The following is a 27,742-nucleotide window of genomic DNA, read 5'->3' on the forward strand; positions in this document are numbered from 1 at the left end:
TGCCATCAAGGTGAAGGATGAATGTAAACAATGGTACTCACTAGCACCTCTGAGTCTGGAGAAAGTTCCAGCAGTTCCTTTACTGTTGAATGCTCTAGGGTTGGTTCACTGGTAGTGTAGTTGCCTTTTGAACTGCTGCTTTTTTCCATGCCCCAGCATGGGTGAATCTGTGCATGAGTCCCTCTGTGCCATCCCTTCCCACTGCAGTTTACCTCAGCGTTGGGTTTCCTGTTGTTACCGTGTCTCTGTTTCTCCTACTATTCTCTGTGTGGTCTCTCTATCCTCTGTTGTACAGAAGCTGTTCAATCAGTCCTCAGTTCTTCTTTAAGAGGAGCTGCTCTATATGTAGGTATAGATTTGGTGTGTCTGTGGAAAGAGGTAAGTTAAAGGTCTTCCTAGCCGCCATCTCGGACCTAAATCTTCCGTTTTCTTTGAGGAGTTCTATTGTTTCAAGTCTTTATTCAATTTTGAATTGATTTGTGTATATGCTACAAAGTAGGGGGTCCAGTTTCATTCTTTTGCATGTGGCTGTCCAGTTTTCCCATCACCATTTATTGAAGAGACTATCCTTTCTCCATTACATATTCTTGGCTTGTTTGTTGAAAATCAGTTGACTCTCTCTCTCTAAAATAAAATAAATAAATTAGGAAAGGGGGGCACACCTGAGTGTCTCAGTTGGTTAAGTGGCTGATTCTTGGTTTCGGCTCAGGTTTGTGAGATCCAGCCTGGTGTCAGGCTTTGAGCTGGAAGTTTGCTTGAGGATTCTCTCTCTCTTTCTGCCCTTCCCCTTGTGCTCTGTCTCTAAAATAAAATAAATAAATCTTTAAAAAAAAAATCAGTTGAAGATATAGGCATAGTTTTATTGGGCTCTCTATGCTCTTCTATTGATCTATGGGTTTGTTTTTAGCTATGCCATAATGTTTTGATTACTATAGCTTTGTAATATAGTTTGAACCTGGAAGCCTGATTCCTCCAGCTTTGTTCTTCTCTCTCAAGATTGCTTTGCTATTTTGAGTTTTGTGGTTCTGAGCAAATTTTAGAATTTCTTTTTCTATTTCTATGAAAGATGCCACTGGAATATTGATAGGGATTATACTGCATCTATAGATTTCTTTGGGTAGTATGTACTTTCTTAGAATATAAATTTTTCCCATCCATGAATATGGAATATCTTTCCATTTGTATCTTTTTCAGTTTTTTTTTTTTCATCAAAGTCTGGTAGTTTCAGTGTACATATCTTTCACCTCTTTAGCTAAATGTATTCCTAAGTATTTTATTCTTTTTGATGCTTTTATGGTATTTTTATTTGGTTTGGGATTTTGAAATCTGGCACATGGGTCATTTAATCTCAAACATCATTCCTTTATTATATCTGAGAACTTTATTCCTAGAACTGCCACCTTAGTTTAATCTAAAGCGGTAACTGCCACTGACACCTGAACTACTTACTTAGACCTAAGTCTGTCTCACTTGCAAGCACCCCATGCTGGAGGAAAAGCAGCCTGCCGGTTTCTCAGCTCTCAGCTGATTTCTCAGCTCTCAGCCGTGAGGAATCCTAGGTAACCCTGGCAATGAGGCAGAAAACTGCAAAGAGCCTGGCCAGCAAAGCAGAAAGGAGGCAAAAGAAAGCCTGGCCTAATTTATAAAATAAACAACACTATTTGATCTCATGCAATAAAATAGTTATAAACCTTAAGAACTCTGGAAGGATAATTCATGATTGGATAGTCTTTCTAAAAACAAGTCCTCTACACATTGTAGAGCATCAGTTACTAATGAAAATTGTAAAGTGCTCAAATAAATAAATGAAATTTACATCCAAACAGTGTTTACAAATAGGCCTTTAGTGAATGTAATTCTTGCTTGGACCTGTATTTTGTGTAGTTCTCTTTCCTCTCATGACTTTGACATTTTGCAGGACTGTACCCTGGTTTTCATTGTCATGCTTTTATTTTTGAATGTCAGTGACATATTAGTATTATCATTGTATTTTTTAAACCTTTATCTCCATCTGATCATGCTTTAGTATAAGTGTTTTATCATCCTCATTCCTTTTTAAAGAGGTACCGGGAATACACTTCTAATAAGACCGGGATTTTAAAAACAAAATGATAACCAGGAGACAAAGAGCGCTTGGACTGTGAGCCTAGTTTTATGCATTAACATAAACTAACTAACTGAAAAATGAAGTTTAAGTAAGTGACATTTTACATTTTATGTTTTCAGTTTTAAATAGTTTTAACAATTACTTGCTATCTAGAACCCCAAATCATCTATCAACACCATAGGTCCAATTAGCTTATTTTCAGAAGCATCTTTTCAATAAAAACAATCTGCTAAGAAATAAAACAAATAGGGCGACACTCAAAATGTGTACCCGAAGCCCATTTTGGAGGCAGTCAGAGAACAAGAGTCTCTCTTGCATACTAACCAGGAAGGTCATGCTTGACCCCGAATTCCTGAATGATTTGCCTCCGAAATTTCCCTTGCAGTTTTCCAGTGTTCTGCATCTCCACACAGCAGTTCAGAAGCAATACTGAGCATTTTCCAAGTAACTGAGAGTATATTTTTCAAATACAGTCTATACATAATACCATGATTAAGGTACTGCAGGGGGAAATGAAAGCTTAACAAAACCTTACTGAAACATAATTGAGAGCCTGCCTGAAATCAAGAAGATCACAGAAATATTTAGTATTGTATCTCAGTTTGTGTTAAGTACTTTCAAAAGGTATTGGACACTAAAAGCATATAATATGAGAGAGAAAGTTGAATTCTTGATTTTTTGCTCTCAAAATGTTCACTCAATCTGAGAAACATGAAAAAAAAAGGTTTCAGTTCCTCCACATGTAAACCATTTGTCATCCACTCAAAAATTTTTATACTTCATTTCTTCACCAAAAATCTTGTGATGTCTGATCCATGCTTTGATGCTAGAGATTGTCTTCTCCCCTGGCTTCTTTCCTTAGCTTGCGTGGTAGTTCTCTAAAAGTTAAAAAATACACAAATGTACACCTGTTAGGAAAAGAGTACTGGTTTCAGAATCTCAAAAACTTTTTGTATTTCTTTAGTCCGGAAAAATCTACATTATCACCACGCCCACTTCCCATGGCTTTGCCCTCAAAGGGGACACCACGCCACAAGCAGAGGACCCCAGTAGCTCTGGTAAGTGCCCTGAGGTCCTACGTTCACTTAGGACCAGATGCTTTGGGGAATGACTTACTCCCCAGTGAGACTGTGAATGCCTCATTCGGGGACTACAGTAGGCCCTGATTCTCCTCATCTAAGGGAGGGCATACATGAGGTGTCTTGCGATTTCTCATAGTGCAGTGCATGTAAGGCCTACCAGCTTCCTATTCTGTGGGCTCAGAAGCCATTCCCAAGCCAATGCAGAAAAACAAAATGAGGTAGATCAAAACTGAATTCTTCTGCTATTTCCACAAATAGAATTTCTCATGAGAATCTAAAAAAGTGATTACAGAAGGGGTGGATTTTCTTTTTGTTATATCTTAATTCTCTTATAGGTCTTGAATGTGCTAGTAATTTTCACAGCAGAGAAATCAGATGACTTTTTTTCCCAGTTGAAGTTCATGTATGTGTGAAGTTATCCAGGTAGAAGGGGTGGGGAGAGAAAAGAGGATTAAAACTAAAAATAAAAAACCCTATTACAGGATCCCATTTATGTAAGAATTATATTTGTGAAGAAACTGAGGAACCTAAAATATTAAAATAAGGCTAAGAGTGCTTATACAATCTGAACACTGGCAAAGGATCTGAACAGGTTTTGAAAGTGTAAATACCACTGATGAGCATTTTTAAAAACCTCAGTATCTTTGGTAAACAAAATAGTGGCAGGCCCTTCTCCTGGCACATGAACACTGATGAGCTCAGTTAAATGGGCACTCTCATCCCCCGGGGGGAGAGGAGCAGAACACTGTCCTTTGGAAAACTGCTTGGAGATAAATTCCTACGGTCAAACACTTGACTCTGTGATTTTACATCTGAGGATCTAAAGGAACAACTTCAAAATGGAAAGAACAGTATGTAAACAGGAAATGAAAATCACTTCAATGTTCATCAGTATGGGAATGGCTAAATAAACTATAGCAGACATAGACTCAATAATGTGTAGCTATTTGGGATGATAAACATGAATGCTTATCATGGGAATATGGGAAAATACTTAAATCCTGCCACAACTGGAAAAAAAGTTAGATCCAAAGTTGCATATTGAATGTATGCTTCTTTCTTTCTTTCTTTTTTTTTTTTAAGATTTTATTTATTTATTTGACACAGAGAGAGAGAGATCAGAAGTAGGCAGACAGGCAGGCAGAGGGAGAGGGAGAAGCAGGCTCCTTGCTGAGCAGGGAGCCCGATGCGGGGCTTGATCCCAGGACCCTGGGATCATGACCTGAGCCAAAGGCAGATGCTTAACTGACTGAGCCACCCAGGCACCCCTGTATGCTTCTTTCTACGAAAATTTTAATCAGTAGATCCTTTTGCTAGACGGCCTGTTAAAAATTCATCCTAGTTGGTAAATAATGTTGTCATATTTTTCCCTCCTGTTTCAAGCAACAGGTAACTGCTCAAAAATGTGCCAAGGATAACAGATTTTGCACTTTGGCCAAGAGTGTAATGTCTGCATGTTGAACGGAGTTGGTCCTAGAAGGAATTTATTAATGTTCTCTGACATGTCAGGACAGCCTTAGCTGCAAATGCAAACACACGTCACTGCTCCAGTTCACCAGTCTTCTAGGTTGATGGGTCTCTTCAACACTGTGTAAGTTACATTCATTTTCTTCTAGGTGGTGGTGACGATCTCCTGTCCTAGAATGAATGCAAAGGAAAGCAGCTTCTCTTCTGTCTGGGACTGAGAACTTACATCAGCCTCGAGAGGAAACTCAGGTGATGAAGGGAATAAAGGCATCTTGGAACCCAGACAAGGGATACAGATTCATCCACTCTGTCTCCCACACCTGTAAACACACTTTTCTATTTGCTGGCCCAGGAAGAAGTCACATGGGTCTGTACAGCCTCACTCACCTCTCTGTGACACACTGTGCACAGCGTCTGCAGGTTGTCCAGAGAGCACTGTCCTCCTCCACCCGACACGGGCTTGATGTGGTCCACCTGCCAGAAATGCCCTTCTCCTGGGTTTCTTATCATTTCATTAAGCTGCAGTAAGAACACAAGATCAGCACTTTTCACCATACACTGTGGGAACTGTTGGTTTTGCCTCATGCAATCATGTTTATACAGCAAAATCACAGCGAAAAACACATTAGGATGGCTTTTTATAGCTTTTATTGTGAGTAGGAAAAAGCCTCTAGGTTAGCAATTTGAAAGCAATAAAATATGTTTCTGAAAAAGTTCTTTTTCCCTTACCTAACCCATTTTGAAAAAATTATAAGCAAGTATAAAATACCAAGACTCCTGACAGATCAGGGAAAATTACTTGCTTCTGCACCTTTGAGCTAGTTTAGATAGTCATTAAAAGAAAACTGTGAAAAGAGTAAGATCAGATTAGAAAAAAACTTCTGAATATTACGGAGTCAAATAATCTTTAGTTATTGACCTAAATTCATTTGTTATTATAAACAATGAAAAATTAATATTAACAGCTGTCAGCCGGAACTTTTATGCCATTCATTGGGGAGCCTCTCCAGTCCAGTTCCATGGACTGGAAGGAAGTTTCCACAACAGATCTCTATCATTGGTGTATCTGAAATAAACAAAGTTGTCCATGTAAAGCAGCACTATTTAGGCCAGCTCACATATATACACTTTATATTTTATCTGTGATGACCTACCTTAAAATGGAATGTATTTTAACATTTTGCCTGAGGCAGTAAAACCAGCTCAGCACTGTAGTTTTTTCAATATGATATAGATGAGCACGAAGCTTGGTCTTGGACAAGGACGAAATTAAAATCGGCTGCGTGCTGCTAGCAGGGGAACCTGTGTCATGGTTCTAAAGCACTTAGACACGCGGAGGCAGAGGGACCCCAGCCCCAGAGGAGCCCCAAGAAGCAGCAAGCTGGAGCGGTAAACTCTGTCCAGCTGAGGCCGGCATTGTTAGAAGCAGTTACAAATGGCAGTCTTGTGCATCAAGCACATGACGTGTTCTTAGGGAAAAAGATCCATTTTGTCTGCTTTTTGTAACCAATTCTTTTGCTCTCAACAGTCTCTCCTCGGATGGACTCTAATCCAGATGTGCTTCTTTATTCCTCCTAGTAATTCCCTGGCCAATCACCTGGGGTCAGTGTTCAGCATCCTAAATTTAACTCTTAAAACAATCCCTCCCTCTCTGACTGATCCTCCCCAGTATGAGCCGTACGGTGCTCCCTAGCCTCGGAGCACTTCTGTTTTAGTAGTACACTATGTAATAACTTCTGCGTTCCTGGACAGGCTGCTTTCACGATGTCCTTGAGTCCTTTCATTGCTTGTCTTCTGGAAGACTCGGCTCTGAGGCAGCAGACACTGACTGCTATCTGGCTGACACCCCTGGGATGGGTGCAGTGTGTCCCTCACCAGTTAGACAAAAGGATATTTCAGGAACTCTGGTTATCATGAAGGAAATAGTTTATTTCCCTAGCTCTCAAAGACACACTAATTCATCTTTGCAGAAATGCTTAATTAATTCTGTCATAATTCGGTGATACTAGGTGAATAAAAATGATTTGACCAACTGGCAGAAATTTATCCATTATTTTAGTGGGGAGAGAATGGCTCAGGAGTGATTTTTTAAAATTAAGCACACTACAAAATTATACATTTTGCTCTAGTTTGAAACTTAGAACTGATTAGATCACAACATTAGAAACCAGTTGAGTTTCTAATGTGAAATAAAAGTGAATCCTGGTGATTGTTTTCTAAGAATAATTTTTCCGTAAATTGCTCTGCTAAAATTATATTTTACAATGGGATGAACAAATATTTTCTTCACATTGTAATGAACTACATTTTGGGAGTTATCTGTTTGCCTCTTGTCATTCAATCCTAACATCATGAAAAGTGGAACAACCAGACCATAGGTACTTCTTGATGGGATGTATCATCTGTTAAGCTCTCTTCCCAAAATAATTTAATCAGAATCTAATTAAGCCACTATATCTTATAACTATTATTCTGGAATCAGGGGGATAGGGAAACATGTCAAATAATACCATGAGGATAGAGGAAGACAAATCCATAATGTAGGAAATCCTACCGGCAAATGATCCAGTTTCTTGAACAATCAATGGTGTAAAAAAGGAAGGAGGTGATATTACAGATTAACTGGAACATAAGAGGTATAATGAACAAATGCAGTGTGTGGGTCATATTGTGATCCTAATTTGAACAGAGCAACTGCAAAAAGGCATTTTTGAGACAATGTGGGAAACTAAGCCTGGATTTATTAAGGAATCATAATTGTGTTGAGTGTAATAATGGGTACTGGGGTATAGGATTATATTTTAGAAAGCGACAGAAAGAAAGGAGGAGGGTGGGAGGAAATCTCTGAGAGGTACATAATGAAAGTATTTTTAAAAATATTTTTATTTATTTGACAGGGTGAGTGAGCACAAGCAGGGGGAGCAGGAGAGGGAGAAGCCACCCAGGCACCCCCATAATGAGAATATTTCAAGAGGAAATGAGGGGCACCTGGCTGGCTTAGTTGGTAGAGCATGCAACTTGATCTCAGGGTCATGAGTTCAGGCGCCACGATGGATGTAGAGATTACTTAAAAAAAGGGGGGGAGTGCCTGGGTGGCTCAGTCATTAAGTATCTGCCTTTGGCTCAGGTCATGATCCCAGAGTCCTGGGATCGAGCCCCACATCGGGCTCCCTGCTCAGCGGGAGGCCTGCTTCTCCCTCTTCCCCTGCTTGTGTTCCCTCTCTTGCTGTCTCTCTCTCTGTCAAGTAAATAAATAAATCTTAAAAAAAAAGGAAATGAAATGAAATGTCTGGAATTTGCTTTAAAATAATTCCAGGAGGGCGCCTGGGTGGCTCAGATGGTTGAGCGTCTGCCTTCGGCTCAGGTCATGATCCCAGGGTCCTGGGATCGAGTCCCGCACCGGGCTCCCTGCTCCTTGGGAGCCTGCTTCTCCCTCTGCCTCTCTCTCTGTCTCTCATGAATAAATACATAAAATCTTTAAAAAAAAAAATAATAAAATAAAATAAAATAATTCCAGGAGAAAAAAGGATTGAGGTGAGGGACAAATGAAAATGAAGGCAAAATGTTGATAACTGTTCAAGTTGGGTGATGGGTCTATGGGTTGATTATTCTACTTCTGTATGTATATTTTCAAAAACTGCCATATTAAAAAGTTAAAGAAAAAGTGAGTCAATATTCATCACAGTACAATGCAGCCTTCTGTCTGCCACATGATTATAATTTACCTGTTCCAATGGGAGCTTTGAGATCCAGGTAATGTCCAGAAGATTCTTCCTCTGACTTTTGGGGGCATCTCTCAGACGTAAAAAGAGTTCCTGTGCATTCAGATTACATAGCTGACACACACCATGTTCAATTTCAAATACTTTGGCTCGCAGGTAACTGTTATTAGATCGAATCCAAAACTCTTCCTGACATTTCAGAGAGCAAAATCGTGAATCCCAAGCATTCACTTTACACTCTTGCTTAGTTTGGCAAGTGGGTTGCTGACAGCGAAGGCAAAGTGGATTTCCTTCATTATCCATAGCTTGCAGATAGCCTTTGGATATAGAAGGCTTCCCAGTGAGATCAGCTTGGGCTATGCAGGGATTTAGAAATGGGACACACACTCCATCATCAAGGAACTTTCTAGAATTGAGCAAAACATGCAATAAGTAACTAATGAACACTTAACACTAGTCACTACTTCATATAATGAATGGTTTTCAAAGTTTCTATACTGATAAACAGTAAATGCAGGACCCACAGATTCTGTGATTCAGTGTGGAAACAATAGTTATAGTCAGCACTTGATGCTTCATGCCAAATAAAGCAAAGAATGGGGTGTTAAAAAATTAATTTGAATACATATATGCTGCCTCTCTTGGGAATTTAGATATCTTCAAGTTAAACAATCAGACTTGGAAACATCCGAAGAAATTGGCAAATGAGAAGTTAGAAAATGCTTCTTTAGGCTGGGAAAGGACAGACTAATGTGAAACCCCACCTGAAGTTGGGGCTCCCGTGCTCTGTGTGTGTTGGACCACACACCGTAGCAGGACAGAGAGGCCATTTACTAAGGCTTCCATGACACCCTCTGGGAGCCCCTGCTGGCCACCAGGAGACAGTCACACCCACGGAGTGACACAGCCAAGATGCTGATACTATTTTTAGGAGCTGGAACAGAAGACTTGCTAAGTATGTGCCTCCTACAGGTAAACTCAGATTTGACTGAATTAAAATGAGAAATGAACATGACAGGACATGCACTCAATTTGTTAAAATAAAACGAAAAGGTACATCCCTCAATTATGTTGAAAGGTCCTACACGGAATTACCACAACTGCTTGCCTATTTTCCATGGTTGTTTCTCAGAAGTGTTAAAAGCTCCTTGTGATAGAGCTCATGACTGGGAACATCTAGTATCTTTGGGTGGGTCACTTGGTCCACCTGGTCTCAGGGTCCTTCTGATTTCTAAGGTGAGGACATCCTATTCCTCACAGGGTTGCTAGGAGGATGGAGGAGTTACCATATTGTGAAAGCTCTTTCTAACCTATAAGTGGCCACATCAAGGTCAAGTATGATTACAAATACGAATACCGAAATTTAAAGGAGTACAAGTAGTACTACTATGTTCTTCTCATAAATGAAATCTTACTGTGTAGAAGGTTCCCGTGGCCCGGACTCCTTCATGATCAGACGGACATGGCCCCCATCCTTCTTCACCTTGTCCAGTGAGGCTACAGCAACATCTTCTTTGGTGATGTATCTAAAACAATTACATGTTAAGAAGATTTCTTCTCTCTCCTCTAAGAGTTTCTCTATTTCATGCTCACATTCCTCCTTGTAAAAGCAAGAGAAAAGGTAAGACAGGAGTCTTCATGGTGCTAATACGAACATTAGGGAATATTTCCTACCTTTACATTGGCCTCCACGTGTGGGAAGCACATCTCTGTTCCAAAGTGGTTTTTTCAAGATTTATTTTTCTAAGATATTCAAGAGTCCTTCAATATCCTCTGGACCAGTTTTCACTTAGGGGACAAGTGGAGTGGGTGTAGGAATAAGAAACAACCAAATCCATGCACAACTGACAGCCATGAGTAAACAGCTTGCCACGCTGCACAGAGAATCTCCCGCTGCACGTTTACCTCCCTGTTGGCCTTTCCTTTAAGGTTCCCCCAATCACCTTGATGAGTTATAACAGTGTATCAGCGTACTTGGGTAAAGTGATTCTCTTTTTAGTTAACCAGGTTCCATCACATCTTCTATAATCTTAAGGCTGTTTCCATTATTATCAGCCATACAGGGTTTATGGAATCCTTCCACTGAAATAACACCACTCTTGATGGGGATTCAGAACCTTATTACACAACACTATCGATACCACACAATGGTTTAGGGACTGGAAGTAAAGAGGAAAGTTATTCCAGTTAAAGGTGACGGGGGATTTTAAGTAGGTAAAATGCAATTACCCAATTAATTCCTTCTAATTAGCATGGCCCACTTTCTCTGGTAGTTTACACTTATTGTAGATTTTTTTCCTTTTTAATTAGTTTAAACATGAATTTCTTCATATTTCCAAGTACTTCTTAATTTGGTATCTTGACAATAAAATTAAAGTTAAATCACGATGGAATTGTGTAATTTAGGTAAGATCTTAGAAATTTGCTTTTCTGTTAAAGTAGATTTAATAATTAACAGATTTGCTTCTTTTTATAAACTATTAATTTTTTGATACACGCACATATTTCAAAACTCAAAAGGCATGCAATGGTGTATATGGTGAAGAGCAAGTTTACCATCCATTCCCATTCCCTCCCCCAGAGCTATCTCTATGACCAGTTTTTAATACACACTTTCAGAAAGAATTTTTTTCTGTATAGAGGTTATATACCTTTTATTTTTTATTTTTATTGACATATAACTCATAAACTATAAAATTTACCATTTTAAAGTTTACATTTCAGTGCAGTTCATTCACAAGGTTATCCAACCATCACCACTAATTCCAGAACATTTCCATCACCCCAAAAAGAAACCTGTACTCATTAGCAGTAACTCCTCATATTTTTTTTTTAAAAGATTTTTATTTATTTGACAAAAGAGACACAGCGAGAGAGAGGGAACACAAGCAGGAAGAGTGGGAGAGGGAGAAGCAGGCTTCCCGTGGAGCAGGGAGCCCGATGCGGGGCTCGATCCCAGGACCCCAGGATCATGACCTGAGCCGAAGGCAGACGCTTAATGACTGAGCCACCCAGGCGCCCCTATACTTTTTATTTTTAAAAACAAATGGTAGCACAATATACACACTAATCTCCACCTTGCTCTTTTTACCTACACATACATCTCAGAGATCTTTCCAGATTAGTACACACAGGCTGCCCTATTTTTTAATGATGGCATGTTATTCCATTATTTGAATAAATCATATGTTTAACCAGTTTCCGACTAATGGCATTTAGGTTGTTGTTCTAGTCTCTGCTATCATAAAAAATGCTGTAATATCCCTACACATATTTCTACACATTAAATATATGTAGAATAAATTTTCTGGAAGCAGAATTGCTGGGTCAAAGGTCTTGGGTGCTTTAAATTTGGACAGATTTTGACACATTGCTCTCTCCTTTGGGTTTGTACCAACCAATATATGGGTCCACCAGTAATGCAGGAGAGGACCTGTTTCCTCACACTTAAACTAGCACAAGATATGTCAGTTAAAAACATCTCTGCTAATGGTGATACACATCTCCTTACAGCTTTAAACCTGCATTTCTCCTATGAAAAATGATTCTCTTTTCATATATTTGCATTTCTACTGGTGTGTTATTCTGAAAGCAAAGGAAAAAAAAGAATCGCAGTGAATTTTTTTAGAATTCTCTAACTTGCCCTTTTGGTTCCTAAATTTCCCACGTCCCTCCATCCCCCAATTCTTCAACCATTTTATTCCCTTGACAAAAGCACTTCACTTAAGTATTTCAGTGGATTCTAATGAACTCAAACACTTCCTGGCTTTGAGGGGCAAGGGGATATTAAGCCTTGCCTCAGGTATTATTCAATGTTTAAAAGCTTAGAGACCTAATTCAGTAACTTTAAAAGATGCTGAGAAATCTATTCAGAGACTTAAGAACTAAAAATAACCTTTCCTACAAGAGATTTAAGCACAAAATTCTGGAAACCACAAGAAACAGATCAATCAACCCACAAAGCGGGAGGTTGGCAACTTCTCAAACATGGTTGTGTTACCACCATTTAATTTTCCATTGAGGTTTGCTGGGAAGTTGATGTAAGTATACCACCTCCCAAAAGGATTATGGTAAATCCCAATTTTCAAAAATAGGGAAGGGAGAACACTGTCTACTAAAGTAATTCCTGGATGGGCATGGCAGTAGAAGATGGCAAATTTTGCAAAAAGAGAAGAGTGTGTTGGAAAGTGGCCCACAACAGGGAAAACAGTGCTGGGCTCTAGGATGCTGACCTGCTTTGGGGGTCAAAATAAATCACTGGCATTCTAAACCTAACAGGGCTCCAGGGGAAGCAGGCTGGCCTCACCAAATGGGAACTCAGCAACTGAAACAATAGCTGGTGATCTTGGCTTCCATTCACATTTAAGATGGAGCTACTCAAAAGCTAACTGCAAACTCTGAGCTTGGATGCGTCCCAAGAACAGGATAATCTGGCTGGAGATCTAGCCATTGCTTAAAATTAGTGTCTATGTGTCTTTATTCTAAGGTCATTCCATTTTTTTCAGAGAGGAATTCTCTAATTTTCTGCTAGGAAGTAAAATGTGGCTTCTAGTATCCTGGAAGTGAAGAAAGGGGCCTGGGGAGTGCTGGTTTCCAATATAATGCCTCTCCCTTTATCCCCACTAAGCCTGGTGTTTCCAAGGCTGGTGCCTCCCTGGTTCAGTTTCAATAGAAAGTAAACTGGTAGGACAGTGGGAGGGCAAGGCATCCAGTATCTACCTGCTCCTCATACAGACTTCCAATCAGTGCTGTTGTGCAGCCTGATCTCTCACATCTGCTTTCAGACAGAGAGTTATGCCAAGTCACTGGGACGTGCTGAGGTTGGCCAGCAAGAACCAGCACGCTTCCCCAAAGCACACCCCTCTGCAGGCACACAGGTTTTGTTTTCATGGCTCTGCTAAGTCCACTTCCCTGGAGCCTTCCCTCTCTCTTCCTCTCTCTGATCAGTGACCAAGGTCTCCAGATCTATCTCCTAACACCTCTCTTCATCCTCTTTCCTTCATTCCCATTGCTCCTAATGTCTCTTAACTTGTGTGGGAGGCAGTATCTTAACAATCTCTCCCTAGGACTCCTGTCTCTGGTATTCAGGAAATCACTCACCTAGGTCATGTTGTAAAGGGACTTTGCAGATGTAATTTGGGTTACTAATCAGCTGACCTTAAGAAAGGGAGCAATTCCAAGCATGAGAAGGATTTGACACACCATTGCTGGCCCTGAGACGTAGGAGCCCATGTGCTAGAACTAGAAAGAAGCCTCTAGAAGCTAAGGGCAACCCCCACCCTGACAGCCAGCAGGAAAACCCAAGTCCCACAATCATGGGCATGGCAGTAGAATTCTGTCAACAACCTGACTGAACGTGGAAATGGACTCTTCCCAGATTCTCAGTGAGAGTCCATCCAGCCAACACCTTGAGTTCAGCCTTAGAAAATCCAGAGCAGAGAAACCAAAGAGCCATCTCAGACCTCTGACGTACAGAACTATGAGATAATACATTTCTGTTGCTTTGAGCTGCTAAGTTTGTGGTGGTGTGTTAAGGCAGAGACAGAGAGCCAATGCAGCCTGTTTCCTTACTTCAAGTCCTCTCTTTTGATCTCATTTCCCAACTGCTGCCAGAGGGAGCTCTGAAAAACACAAACCTGATTGCTGACTATGCTGCCTAATACATGTTTGAGCTTTCATGTATCATCTCCAGAAAACTGTATAGCTAACACCGGTGTGTCTGACTCTGGTTTGTATTGATTTCATGACTTTTGCTTTTACACCTGATTGGCCACCTTTCTCAGGTGGTTATTTAGGTGGTCAGCCATGTCTGATGGGGAGGAAACAATGTGACGAGTCTAGAAATGACTGGAGTGGGCTGTAAATTTAGTTAAGAAGGAAATTAAGGTCATGCAAAGAGAACACCAATACTGCAACTAAGACGGTGGTAATGGCAATGAGAAAATGTAGGGGACTGGAAGAAGGATCGAGAGAAACAGCATAGGCATCACGCTTTTTGTTACACGTGAGTGTATGTGTAGGGGTGTGTGCGCATGTGTGTGTACATATACATAGCAATACACACAGGTATTTTAAATGTATTTTTTATATAAAGTAATCAACATTCGTGGGAAATATTTAAGCACTACAAAAGAATTTAGGTGAGTCCAAAACTGGCAGCTTGTGCACAAATCCAACTAGGCAAGGGGCTTTAATGGATTCACAGAGTATTTTATTTTTAATCTGAATTTGAATGACTTCAGATGGGTTATGCACTTTCCAATTTGCTATACTTCTCCCCCCTACCTCAACCGTCTCTGGCTTTACACTTGATCTCATGTGTTCATTTCTGGTTCCTGCTTTGCTTTTAGTCATAGGAGTTTGCGATCCAGGCCTAAAGTATAAAGCCCCTACTATCTCCACAACTCCCCTATTATATGGGCAAGAGTCCTCATCAGGGGCACTACTGACATTTTGAAACAGATAACTGCTTGGGGGTGCAGTCCTGTTCACTGTAGGATTTTCAGCAGTATCCCAGGCCTCTAGCCACTACATGTTCCCCGGTTGTTTCCCCTAATCATAATAAACTAAAATGTCTCCTAACATTGCCACCCTGGGGGGTAAAATTGCCCCCAGCTGAGAGCTACTGTCTTAGAGAAACCTCTGGTAAGAGTTCCTAGGGTACCCTTCTAGATACTTTCTGTGTCATAAGAGCAATTGCATATATCTGTATCTCCATCTTTTTTATATACTTATTTTTACTCTTAATATCACAAGTATCATTCCTTATTCTCACACATGAATATGCCATATGCCACATTTTGCAACAGCTGAAGGGATTTTTCACTGTATAGGGATACAAGCTGTATGATCAACTGTACCCTCTCACATATCATTGATGGATGTTTCTCACCTGTGTGCATGGACAAGTCTAGAGATCATAAACTGAGGATGAGGACACATTACTGGTGTATAGAGATGGCAAGAGTGACAGGGGCTGTTCAGTTTGGTGCTTTGTGATCTCTCCCCACGCAGGAGCTGGGCAACAGAACAGTGGACTGCATGTCGCTACTTCATGCTGAAGAAAGAATCTACAGAGAAGGGGGATTGAGGTCCCGCAGGGGATACCTGAGCTGGGCAGAGATGATTATGAAGCCAAGAAAGGAAAGTAAGTGTACAGAGATTAGAAAGAAACCTGTAATGGTTAAGGTAAAACACGGACAGGACACACCTGACCTTTCATTTTGCTTCCGGCCATGGGCACGAGACTAGTTCCCCGCCATCCTCGGGGTGCTGGTGTGTCCAGCAGAACTAGCCCCCCTGCTGCATGGCACCCAGATTCACGCTCCAGGAGCACAGGGCAGCGGCTCTTCTAACTGGGACCTGTCTTCCTGTTGTAAATTGTGTCCTGGGCTTGGCAGGTCACAGGTCACACCCGCCTGTCACTCTGGCCTCTCTCCTGATGAGTGGGGACTCATGGGACTAAGACCCAGAAAACCTGATCTTTTCCAGCAGATTTGATCAAATTCACAAAATATCTAATTATGTTGCTATAAAATAAGCTGTTATTTTATGTATAATTTTCTCTTAACTCATCAGTATTTCATTACTGGTTACATAAAATGTCTCTCCCCCTGCCCCACCGTAGAAATAACCATGACAAATAACGAACTACAAAATAAAAAAGAAAGACAATGCATACCTTTTAGTACTATTTTGCTTGGTTTGTTGCTTTGTGATCTCTTCCAAAGCAAGAACTGGGCTGCAGAAGAGCTGCCCGCTTTTCCTGATTATCTTTTGCTTCATGGCAGTTAGACTATTCCATTCTCGAACAAACCTCAAAATCTGGCAGAAAATGAGGTAATGAAGAGTTAACCAGCTCACCAGGCATCTTCCTTTGAAAGTAAGCCCCTTATCACATCAGAAAACTGCTGTTTTATTATATCCCCAAATAGGCTTCTGAATGTCACAATTTAAGGCTTTCTTCAGTTTGATGCATCTTCATATCTTTATTGTAAAATATCTGTGGCTAGTTCTGCAGAGGTCTCTTTCAACCCAAAGACACATTTCAGGACATCCAGCATATGTCCTTAATGCACATAGGGACCAATGGCAACAATGTGCTCAGCGAGACCAAAAGAGGCCCAGCTGTTAGAAGCACAAAGCCAGCGGTAGCTGAGGCAAAAGTGGTCTTGGGGAGAGTGGGTCTTCCAGCGGCGGCAGGTTTCAGCGCCACATCTGAGAATTGCTTTGTACCCGACTGCCTGACTTCTCATAGGCAAACAGCCAGCAATAAATCTGGCACATTTTTACCAGGGTCGCTATTATTCTTGCTTATTAGTCAATTATATGTAACTGGCTATTTTCTGGGAATCTGAGAATCAGGATTCAATGATACCAGAGAAAATAGCTCACTGCTACCTTTTCCTTTAAGATGGGTATGGCTGACCCATGGGCAACGTTTGCTTTTCACTCAAAGGGCAGAAACATAATCACTATTCTCTTGTAAAAAGTGGTACGCTGCATGCTGTCAGCCCCACCCATGTTGATCCTTCTCAGCAGTGAAGGTCAATCGGCCACAGATCAGGCTTAAGGCCTCCTAGTGTGTACTTGGTCTCTGGCTGTATGCCGGTGCTTCTGAGGATGCCAGAGTCCCCCATACGGCATCGTCCCTGCTCTCAGAACTGGCCATCGTTAGAACTTAACCGTCAGAGATAAAATGAGATTCTGTCAGATACAAATACCACAGTTGCTAATCCTGTGAATGAGAAATTAAACGATGTGAGGATAATTCTATCCACAGAAACAGCAACCTAAGTGTGATCACTCACCAAGGAAAGAGATCTCACGTTTATTCTCAGCACCAAGGTAAATCATAGGCAGTGCTTGCACTGACGAAAATGCGACCAGTGATCTGACTCTGCACCAGGCCACAAGGTAACTTTACTTTTATTAAACTGAAAATGGTCTTAAATTACTCAACAGATTTTAACTTAAAACAAATGCACAGAACTAGTCTTACCAGGGAGCGATTCTGTTTCAGCTGAAAGCTTGCAGGTAAGTCTTCCCAAAGGTCTAATTTTATATCCAAAGGAATGAAGTTACAGTTCATCTGGTTTCCATCCTGATTATAGATTAGGAAGGCATAATTAATCCATCTGGTCTATAGGCACTACTAATTATTTTAAAAAGTAAAGAATTATATTATGGCACAATATTCCTAAAAGATAAATGGAGGCGGCACATTCTAACAAGATTCCACACACACAGATGCCCTGCGTGGATGCTGGGCGGAGGGGCCAGGCCCCCAGGCGCTCTGAATGCCTCCACTGCTTTCCTCTTAAGGGTAAAACTACCACGTAGAGGGCTGTAGTCAGTTAAACGTGAGGTTTAAATATGAGTATTTCTTTTATAAAGGGGAAGAAAAACTTCTGCATATGAAAATCTATTGTATCAATAAAAGCTGAACCCATATTGGAATTCTCTCAGCTAAAGAGAAAGTTACAGCTTCCACAATCACTCTGGAAAAAAAACACACAAGAAGTACTTAACATACTGATTCAAAGTTTAGACATGTAACGGTTCCTATAAACTCTGAATTAGACTTGGGATTCCGGCTAAAATGAATAGCTCTTTAGAGGGAGACTGTTACTGCAACATAGGATGCTAAACAGCTGTTACTGATCTTCCTTTTAGGGGGTTTTTATCCAAATTCCTACTTCCAGATTCACCTCAGCTCACCTTACAGCTGTGAAAAGAACTGTTCACGTGTCCTCTGCTTAGGGTCTCGTATTTAGAAGATTAATTGAATAACATTTTATGGTAAAGGGACATGCAAGTATTTAGCTCATTCATAAAAATGCGCTTGAGGGCGCCTGGGTGGCTCAGATGGTTAAGCGTCTGCCTTCGGCTCAGGTCATGATCCCAGGGTCCTGGGATCGCGTCCCGCATCCGGCTCCCTGCTCCTTGGGAGCCTGCTTCTCCCTCTGCCTCTCTCCATCTCTGTCTCTTAGGAATAAATAAATAAAATCTTTAAAAAAAAAAAATGCGCTTGAGACTATTAAGAGAGTCAAGAAGGTGAGGTGGCCCACGCGACACAGGCTGGGTGCTGGAACTAGAAGGTGGGTCAGCGAGGCTGTCGCAGCAGGACTTTGCAGTTTCTCTCCTATCTCCACCCAAAGGGGTGAGAACATTGATCAGATGACCCAGGATGCAGAGCTTTCACTGACAGAATAAAAAGTGTAAGGAGTTTAAGGGCTTCCGAATTCTGTGTTGTACTCTGCCTGGTGTCTGCCTTTTGGGTTCTTGACCCTCAGTCGCCTCTGGGGACCAGTTCTCTACTATTCTCACATGGTGGTCTGGGAACCATGGCCTGGAGCTCTCCCCACACTGCAGATGAGGGTGCTCAGCACTCGGACCTGCCTCTACATGAGCTGAGGAGGCCTTGTGCTCCGTCCACACCCAAGGGTTCCACATGGTGGACAGGGGTCAAGCCTTAAAGAGAAGCATCACTGCCTGCCTGGCTTCGTTCCTGGTGTCTCTCTCTTGGCTGTGGTCTCACGACAGAAGCTCCCGCGTGGGGCTTCCGGCATTCACGATCCTAGTCATCTCTCAGTCTTCTAGCAATCTCTTCTAGTTATTAGTTGGCACTGGAGATGATTACATGGCCCGCCATCTATCTATATTTCTATTTGGTTTAGTGTAAAACCTGTAACCTAAGTTATCTTGAAAAAGGCATTCTTTCAGTAGGCTCTCATGAGTATAAGAAGTTACAAATATTTTATTTTACTTATAAAGACTAGGAATTTGATACTGTGGAGCAAAGTATTCATCATCTCAACAAGTTTTTCCTCAAATACTCACACTAGTTTACCTAGGCCACAGATTCTTACGGGGCCCCTGAGACCACTTTAGGGGATCCACAGAGGCAAAAGTGTTTTCTTAATAACAGTAAAACAACATTTGCCCTTTTCACCCTCATCCTCTCACAAAAGCACAGTGATGTTTCCCAGGGACAGACAGATGTGAGAATCCCAATGTCTTCGTTAAGACTCTAGAGAAACTGGTAAAAATATAAAACAGTGAAGGGGTGCCTGGGGGGCTCAGTCAGTTAAGCGTCCGACTCTTGATTTCGGCTCAGGTCATGGTCTCAGGGTCCTGGGATCCAGCCTGCGTCAAGCTCCTGCTGAATGTGGAGCCTGCTTGTCCCTCTCCCTCTGCTCCCCACCAGCTCCCCCACCCCGCTCTCTCTGTGTCTCTCTAGAATAAATAATTTTTTTAAAAAAATCCCCAAAACAATGTAAAACAATGCCAACTCTCCTCACTAAATGTTATCTTTGTTTTATAAAATACGTTTCATAAAAATAAGCTATTGACATGAGTATCAACAATGGGTTATTACTATCTTTAGTTAATAAATATTTTTAAGTGTTTCCAGTTTAATTTCAAATACAGTAAATATCAACAGATATAACCCACATGAACAAAAGCTCCTTGGGGTTCTCAACAAATTATAAAAGTACAAAGAGCTCCTGAGACTAAAAAGTTTGAGCACCACTAACCTAGGCTATGGCATGAATCCAAGCAATCATATTTTTAAAGCTTCCTAGAATTTATTCGACATGGATGGGCAGAGTCAGGCTTTGGCAAAGGTGCTGCGGCTGCTACAAATGATCTGTGAAGGAGCTAACTTTTTTTGCAAGTACAGTTGACACGATGTTATGTAAGTTTCAGGTGTACAACATGGTGATTTGACAAGTCTATACGTTATGCTGTGCTCACACAAGTGTAGCTCCCATCTGTCACCATACAACACTATCACATTATCATTGACTGTATTCCCTGTGCTGTACCTTTCATCCCTGTGACTTACTCACTCCATAACTGGAAGCCTGTAACTTCCACTCCCCTTCCCCCATTTTGCCCATGCCCCCACCCTGTCCCCTCTGGCAACCACCAGTTTGTTCTCTGATTTATGGGTCTTTTTCTGCTTTGTTTGTTCATTTGTTTTGTTTTTTTAGATTCCACACATAAGTGAAATCATGTGGTACTCGTCTTTCTCTGTCTCACTTATTTCACTCAGCATCATACCCTCTATGTCCATCCGTGTTGTTGCAAATGGCAAGATCTCGTTCTTTGTGGCCGCATAATATGCCACTGTGTAGATGTGGGGTGTGTGTGTGTGTGTGTATACCACATCTAGGAGCTCTTACTGAGAGTTTCTTATGGCTAGGCACAAGTGCTAAGTGATTTACAGGAATTGGCTCATGTTACCCTTGCAACAACTCCTCTCCACATTTTCCAGTTGAGGAAACTGAGGCACAAAGCAGTTAAGTAATATGTTCAAGATTCCATGCCCAGTAACAGATATGAATTGAAGCAGTTTGGCCCTGAAGTCTGTGCTCTTAACTACTATGCTGTTTTGCTTCTCATTGTCTTTAGATTTAACAAAAGAATTTTAGAATTAGCTTTAAGGAGAAAAAGAACCAGATACCTATATCACTGTTAATAAAATTAAATATCTCCACTGAGACATGAAAAAAAGGAAGCCTTTTGTATGTTTCAAGCTACAGAATCTGCATGATGCTTACCTTAGTATAGAGGTGAATCCGGTCAGTATTCTTACTTGCATAGAACATTAAGGTATCATACACTGGCAAGTTGTCTGAACTCTTCAACTGTTCTAGTTAAGAAGATAAAAAAGAACCTGAAGGCTTATCTCTCCTCTAACCAAAATAGCTTATTTTAATCTTCTATGGGTTAGAATGATGAAAGAGCTATATAAAACATATCAACATATTTGACAAAGAACATGTGTCTGCACTTGAAATAAAACTACAATGGCAGGCCATCTAAGACCACATTGGCTTATATGGAAACCAGTTGCTTTGCACTTTTGCTAATGACCCCATAAGAGAGAAACAAATTAGGAATTAGCTGAAAAGATATGAGTTAGGTATGAGACAGAACTTCCTCCACCGAGAGTTGTCGATCCTAAAGGAGTCTAGAATCTGGACTTCTCCAAGAGTGGTTTTAAGCTGGGACTGAAGGAGCACCACTTTGGTTACCAGCAGCAATCCAGCTCTGTGAAAGGCCACTTAAATGCCAGATTCCCTATGACCCAGTACTTCACATTCAGAAAAGGGGACATGTGGACAAGTTTTTTTTCTGATTATCTTCTTTTATTTACCACTTCTCAGTTTCACTGACCAATATATATAGGAGAGAGAGGGTTAACACAGTGGATCTAAATAATAATTATGGTTAACACTTATCAAGTACTTACAATGTGCCAGGCACTGTTCTCAGTACATATATTAACATCTCTCAGAAATAAGTAGTGCATTTTACAGAGGAGAAAACTGAGGCACCTTTACTTGCCCAAGGTCACACCATCAGTAAGAGGACTTAAGACCAGGAATGTGGCTACAGAGCCTATGCCCTTAACCTCTGCCACAGTACCTGAACGACTTTCATCCTCATCATTATTTTTATTTTATTTTTTCCTCGGTGACCTTTTAAAGTGCTTCCCCAGATCTAGAAGTCTATGATTTGTCATTCTACTTGGCAATGTCATCATATTTTAATTTTTCTAATCAAGCCACTGGTCATTTTACAAACTTGGGAGTATTCCCATATTTCATAAATTCAAAAATGTCAGCTTTTCCCACACTTGAACACCCCTGAGATTGGCATGTTGTACAGCCAGTAACTGTGCCGTTTTACAATCATTGCTGGCCCAGTGGCAGGTGCGAAGTGGTTGTCACTGCCCGAGCACCCATGAACTTAGTCATAACTACAATACTGTTATTACTTCAACACCACACTTGAGTCAAAAGCATTGTCTATTACTACATGAGTTCAGTTTAGTTACCTCTACAATGTCTTCAAAACGTTTCACTATGATTTGGTATTGAAATGAAAAGTTATTGGGGCGCCTGGGTGGCTCAGTTGTTTGGGCGACTGCCTTCGGCTCAGGTCATGATCCTGGAGTCCCGGGATCGAGTCCCACATCGGGCTCCCTGCTCAGCAGGGAGTCTGCTTCTCCCTCTGACCCTCCTCCCTCTCATGCTCTCTGTCTCTCATTCTCTCTCGCAAATAAATAAAATCTTTAAAAAAATTTAAAAAAAAAAAAAGAAAAAAAAAAAAAAAAGTTATCATGCGTACCAAAAAATTTTGCATATAAGGCGGGAGAGGATAAATTTGATATTAAAGAAGTAAATATGTATCATTGGAGGAAGAACCAAAATTTTTTTATATTCTTGCAAAGGAATAACTAAGTGCTTCATGGAACCTAAGGAAAGGAGATCCCTGCAGACAGAGGAAGCTCTCTCACATCTGGATCCTGAGATGTACAGAAAGGTTGCCCTAGTACATGCCAAGCACAGCAATGAAGGCAGAAGGACTGCCGATTCCCTCAGGACAAATGAAAGAAATATCAAAGCAACAGAGGGTGGTTTGACCTGGTCGGGGCTCTCATTCGGGTATTAAATCACAGCTTAATTTTTAGAGTTTCTTTCTTTTTTAATGTACATAAAATAAGTGCATCCTATAATCACTGTGTCTTCAGATTTTTTGAAGAACCATAGTTAATGCATTAATGTTTAAAGATCAGAAGTCATTCTCTGATTAAAAAGCATTAAAGGACTGATTCCAAATCAGTTGACATTCTCGGTAGCTAGCAGCTACATCGGGGAACATATTTGTCTTGTCATTGTTTTCATGAAGTATAATTTAATGGCTCGAGACTAGAGATGACGCATCTTGTGAAGACACAGCCATCCTTCCAGACCCTTAGAATTCCAGTTAGAACAAAACCACAGTCCCCGCAAAGCACATACCACTCCAGTTCTAGAAGAGCTTATGTGCATAGAATAAACATTTTCACATAGTGTGCCCCCTGTCACCCTTCTGTTTGTTTTTCATGGAGATCCATGTTAGTGGGGAAAGGTGAAACATTATCGCTTGTATGGAATTCTCAGCCCAGTGATCTGAGAAGTCAGGAATGGGGGAAAAGTTGGCATTGTCTGGAGTGGATGAGGCCAAGGTAAATTTCACTGGCTGAATAGAATTTCTAAAGGTCTAGTGATTTTTGAAAAGTATGTGTAAGTAAACCTAGCATCTGCCTTCATCAAGGGACCAATTTCCAACTAACAAACCAGAATTTCCCTGCCACATATGAAGAGACTTATGGTCCATGAGTTGTTTGTTCTCGGTCTGATGTTTAGTCCAGTGAGCCACACGCTGTCCTACAACAAGGGCTTCATCAGCACTTGAGGAACTGTCAGAGCAGGAGGAAGGAAACCAGAGTTATGAAGGGAATGCCCCACTTGAGACTACACCGTCTACCTAAATACTGTTAAAATTAACACACCTAAAACAGGGTCCATTCCAAGACATTATTTGAGAAGACCTTGAGGCATTAGAGGGAAGGAGGGCTGAGGGAAAAAGAAAGGAGAATGGCCTGAGCTCAGAAATTCTTAAATGAACGTTTCATTTTAAATGAATCTGACTCTGAATTATATCTGTGTTTAATAGCAACTGATTTAGAAGGAAAACTTCAACTGTCCCATCTCAACAGTTTTGGTGTTGTTATAATGAGAACATCAGTCTGTGGGTTACTATGGTCACTAACCGATTAACAAATAACCCCAAAGTACTCACCAACTCTGGCCAGTCGGCCCATAACGACAGTGATGTGTGACATATGGGCTGGTATGCACCCACCATCACAGCTTGAAGTAATGAATGGAATCAACCAAAGAGTAAATAAATCCAAACACTACATGGTTGGCTCCAAGTGCAGTCATGATTCATATAGTCTTGAAATTATGTACCTTGAAAACGTTTTCTTAAAAAAAACCAAAACACCCAAAATCCTAAATTTAAAATAGGCCAATTAGTTGTAGCCATTTAAAAGAAATTCATGTGCAAATGATTAATGATCTGTTAAGTAGCTGTTAATAATATGTCCATCTTACTGTTTTGTCCAAAAGAACCTCCCAAATATCAAAACCTCACCCTCGCTCGTGGATGGGCCTGACCCGGATGAGGCTGGGCGAGCGGCCTGGGGGCAGCACGGGCAGAGCTACATGTCAGTTCTGCTCTCTGTGTCATGTCTGAATGCCCACAGTTCTGCTCTTCCAGCCATCTGGTATTTCAGTGGGTGGTTCCAAATGTTTAATACAAAAATGGTAATGCAAGGAACCTGGAACGGGATAGTAGTAGCAAATCTATCAACAGTATTATCTATCTACGTGCATGGTTTGCATCTGGACACTGGAAGTGGAAACCAGACTTACCATCACCTGGCTGGGGTGTGAGTCCGTCTTCTCTCTTGATTTCTGATATTTCTTCCTTGCTTTCAGCCAACAGGTTAGGTTCTGAGGGTGCAAGGACTTGTTTTTCACAGTCAGAACTAGTCCAAACGTTTTTGGAAGTGTCTTTCTGAAGATCACCTTTCTCATCTTCGTTTTTATCCTGGGTAGAGCTGAGGCTATCTAGTTGTAGAATTATGAAAATTAAACAATTTACACACAAATTTAGGTAAAATCATTATTTACTCTAAGGTCAGTTTTATTTATTTTTTTAAAAGATTTTATTTATTTGACAGAGACACAGAGAGAGAGGGAACACAAGCAGGGGGAGGGTCAGGGAGAAGCAGGCTTCCTGCTGAGCAGGGAGCCCGATGTGGGGCTCGATCCCAGGACCCTGGGATCATGACCTGAGCCGAAGTGCTCGCTTCGGCAGCACATATACTAAAATTGGAATGACCTGAGCCGAAGGCAGATGCTTAACGACTGAGCCACCCAGGTGCCCCTACGGTCAGTTTTTAAAAAGTCACAGCTAGGTCTTATAAAAAGAAACACGGTCAACAATGTTTGTTCATTCTCTGGAAACACCTGCTGGGAGTCACTAAATGCCCCATGTGCAAACGATGGGGTGCTGGACAGGCAGTGAGGAATGAGACAGACAAATCCCTGCTTCCTAGAGTTTCCATTCTAAGTGTCAGAGACAGACAATCACCAAGGAAGCAAAAAAAATCAGAGAAGGGGAATAAAGGCCAATGAATAAAGAAAAAGAAATAAAACAAGGTTTTGTAATCAGGGGACAGTGGGGAGCAAAGGTCGGCAGCGCCAAGCTCTGGGTCGAATTCCATCTGAGCTGAGGGCTGTTCGGGAATCTAGGAGGCCCAGCCCGAGAGCCTGTATTCTCAAACCCGATTGTAAATGTAAATGGAAGCCATTGAGAGTTTTAGGTAAAGGAATGGAATCATCTGAGTTTTTAAAGGCTCACTCTGGTTGCTTGTACTGAAGGGCCACAGGGAGGCTAGCTGGGAGGCCACTGAGGTCTGGGAGAGAAAATGGTAACTTCTGGTAGGATGGTAGCAGCAAGGAAGACGTGGCCAGAATCAAGATAGACTTTGAAGTTATGCCAGCAGAACCTGACAAATCAAGTGTGGGAGGAGAGAAAGGAATCAAGGACGCTGCCTGCGTTTCTAGCATCATGGAGGGATGATGAGGGAAGAGAAGATTTAGGTGTTAGGTGTGGTGGTGGTGAATCAAGAACTCCACCCTGGGCCATGTTCACCTTGAGGTACCCATCACACGAGCAGGTGCAGATGAGACAGAGGCATTTGGACGAGCCGCAGTTCAAGCGGGAGACAAGTGTGGACCTATGAACTGTAATATGGCAAGTATGAGCTATGTGGATATTAGGAACAAAGCGCAAGAGGGGTACCTGGCTGGCTCAGTAAAGCATACGACTCTACATCTTAGGGTCATGTGTTCAAGCCCCATGTTGGGCACAGAGATTACTTAAAAAAAACAAAACAAAACAAAACAAAGCACAAGAGAAGGGTTATTCATTGACAAATATTAATGTTCAGTATATACTATACCAAATTGTACTGAATGTCCTGGAGAATGCATTAGCAACCTTTATAGGACTGTAATTTCATAATATTGCTCCTTTAGTTTTTTTTTTTTTTTTAAGATTTTATTTATTTGACAGAGAGAGAGAGAGAGAGAGAAAGCACAGGCATGGGGAGCGGCAGGGAGAGGGAGAGGGAGAAGCAGGCTCCCTGCTGAGCAAGAAGCCCAATGAGGGGCTCGATCCCAGGACCCTGGGATCATGACCTGAGCTGAAGGCAGATGCTTAACTGACTGACCCACCCAGGTGCCCCTCTCCTTTAGTTTTTCGGATTCTGTTTCCTCAAAGTGTTATATGGCAAACACTGATTGAAAATTTTGGATGAATTAGAATTAATTCTGCTTTTCAGTACTTTTGAGGGTACATCCAAATTAGGGTGGGAAATCATTATGCCAAGTACAATAATATTAATCTAACAATTACAACCTTTTATACACAGTAGTATCACTGTTACTTATATGTATTTCTGTTTAGTCAGACTTTCATAGTCACAAAAGGAGTTTTATTTTTCTTTAGGTTACTTGTGAGTTTGCTTATTAAATCAGGAGTCTAGAAACTTTTGCTGTTGCTCTTGGTGTCACAAAGAAAAATCAGAACTACAAACCCTATTAAACTATGATTTTCATTGCTAAATCACTCAACTTATACTTAATGTGAACTGGCATTATTCTGTAGTCATGAGATACTTTATTTTTATGGTCTAGAGTAGTTGGAAATTGAATGAGATAATGCAAATTGTGAGAGATATTATATGGAATAAGCTTGTGGTTCCAATTTAGTTCACAGACAACAGGTGTCCACGTTACAAATATAACCACCCAGATGGCAGACTTGTCATTTTTGTAGGAACACCCAGAATTGAAAGAGGAAAGACTCAGCTACTGATTGCATTTTCTTTCAGATTAAAACTAAGACATAGGAGAACAAGAAAGACAGGAAGCAACTGCAGTAGCAGAGCCTTTATCTTAGCTGACTCTCTGTTACTGTCACTCTCTAAAGAGTTCACATATGATGGAAAAGGAGGTGTGTACAATTATTACAACTGATAAAATAAAATGATTTCTTCCAGCTTCCAAAACTGTCAAGTTGGCCTTTTGAGTTGCCATGAAAATGGTCTCTCAAACTGGAAACAAAAGAAATACTAATGATCTTTTTTCTTAAGACAACCTCAGTATTAATTAATTTCAAAAACAAAACATCAGAAAATGTAATACCATGTTATAAAAACATACTCTGAGGTATGTTTATAATTTCTACTTTTAAAATAGCATGTTTTGGAAAAGAATAAACTCATAAAACAGATACCAAATTGGTTCTTAAAAGACGATCTATAGAGGAATTTTTATGATTTGTCATACAAGAAACAGGACACAATGTATATTTTACTAGGCAAAGAAGCTACCCTGGATTATTTTGCTATTTAAACAAAAATAATCTATAATTTCTTTAAAAAC

At 40.8% G+C, this 27,742-nt stretch overlaps 1 protein-coding gene across 2 annotated transcripts in view; it reads right to left on the bottom strand.

Annotated features, from left to right (window-relative positions):
- Positions 1-2,851: 2,851 nt before the first annotated feature.
- Positions 2,852-27,742, bottom strand: part of ZRANB3 (zinc finger RANBP2-type containing 3) — a 279,821-nt gene continuing 254,930 nt past the window's right edge. Inside the window, exons 13-20 of one of the 2 annotated variants that reach the window (XM_021695825.1) lie at positions 24,665-24,868; positions 20,948-21,039; positions 17,380-17,481; positions 16,060-16,202; positions 9,794-9,904; positions 8,382-8,784; positions 5,044-5,175; positions 2,852-2,985 (exon numbers count right to left, since the gene is read on the bottom strand). In XM_021695825.1, the coding sequence (XP_021551500.1) occupies positions 2,887-2,985; positions 5,044-5,175; positions 8,382-8,784; positions 9,794-9,904; positions 16,060-16,202; positions 17,380-17,481; positions 20,948-21,039; positions 24,665-24,868 (1,286 nt within the window). In that variant the 3' untranslated portion in view covers positions 2,852-2,886. Of the gene's footprint in view, positions 2,986-5,043; positions 5,176-8,381; positions 8,785-9,793; positions 9,905-16,059; positions 16,203-17,379; positions 17,482-20,947; positions 21,040-24,658; positions 24,869-27,742 lie in introns of both variants that reach the window. The other variant, XM_021695823.1, reaches the window with a different exon arrangement.

Source organism: Neomonachus schauinslandi, chromosome 3, assembly GCF_002201575.2.
Source record: "Neomonachus schauinslandi chromosome 3, ASM220157v2, whole genome shotgun sequence".
Classification (NCBI taxonomy): Eukaryota; Metazoa; Chordata; class Mammalia; order Carnivora; family Phocidae; genus Neomonachus; species Neomonachus schauinslandi.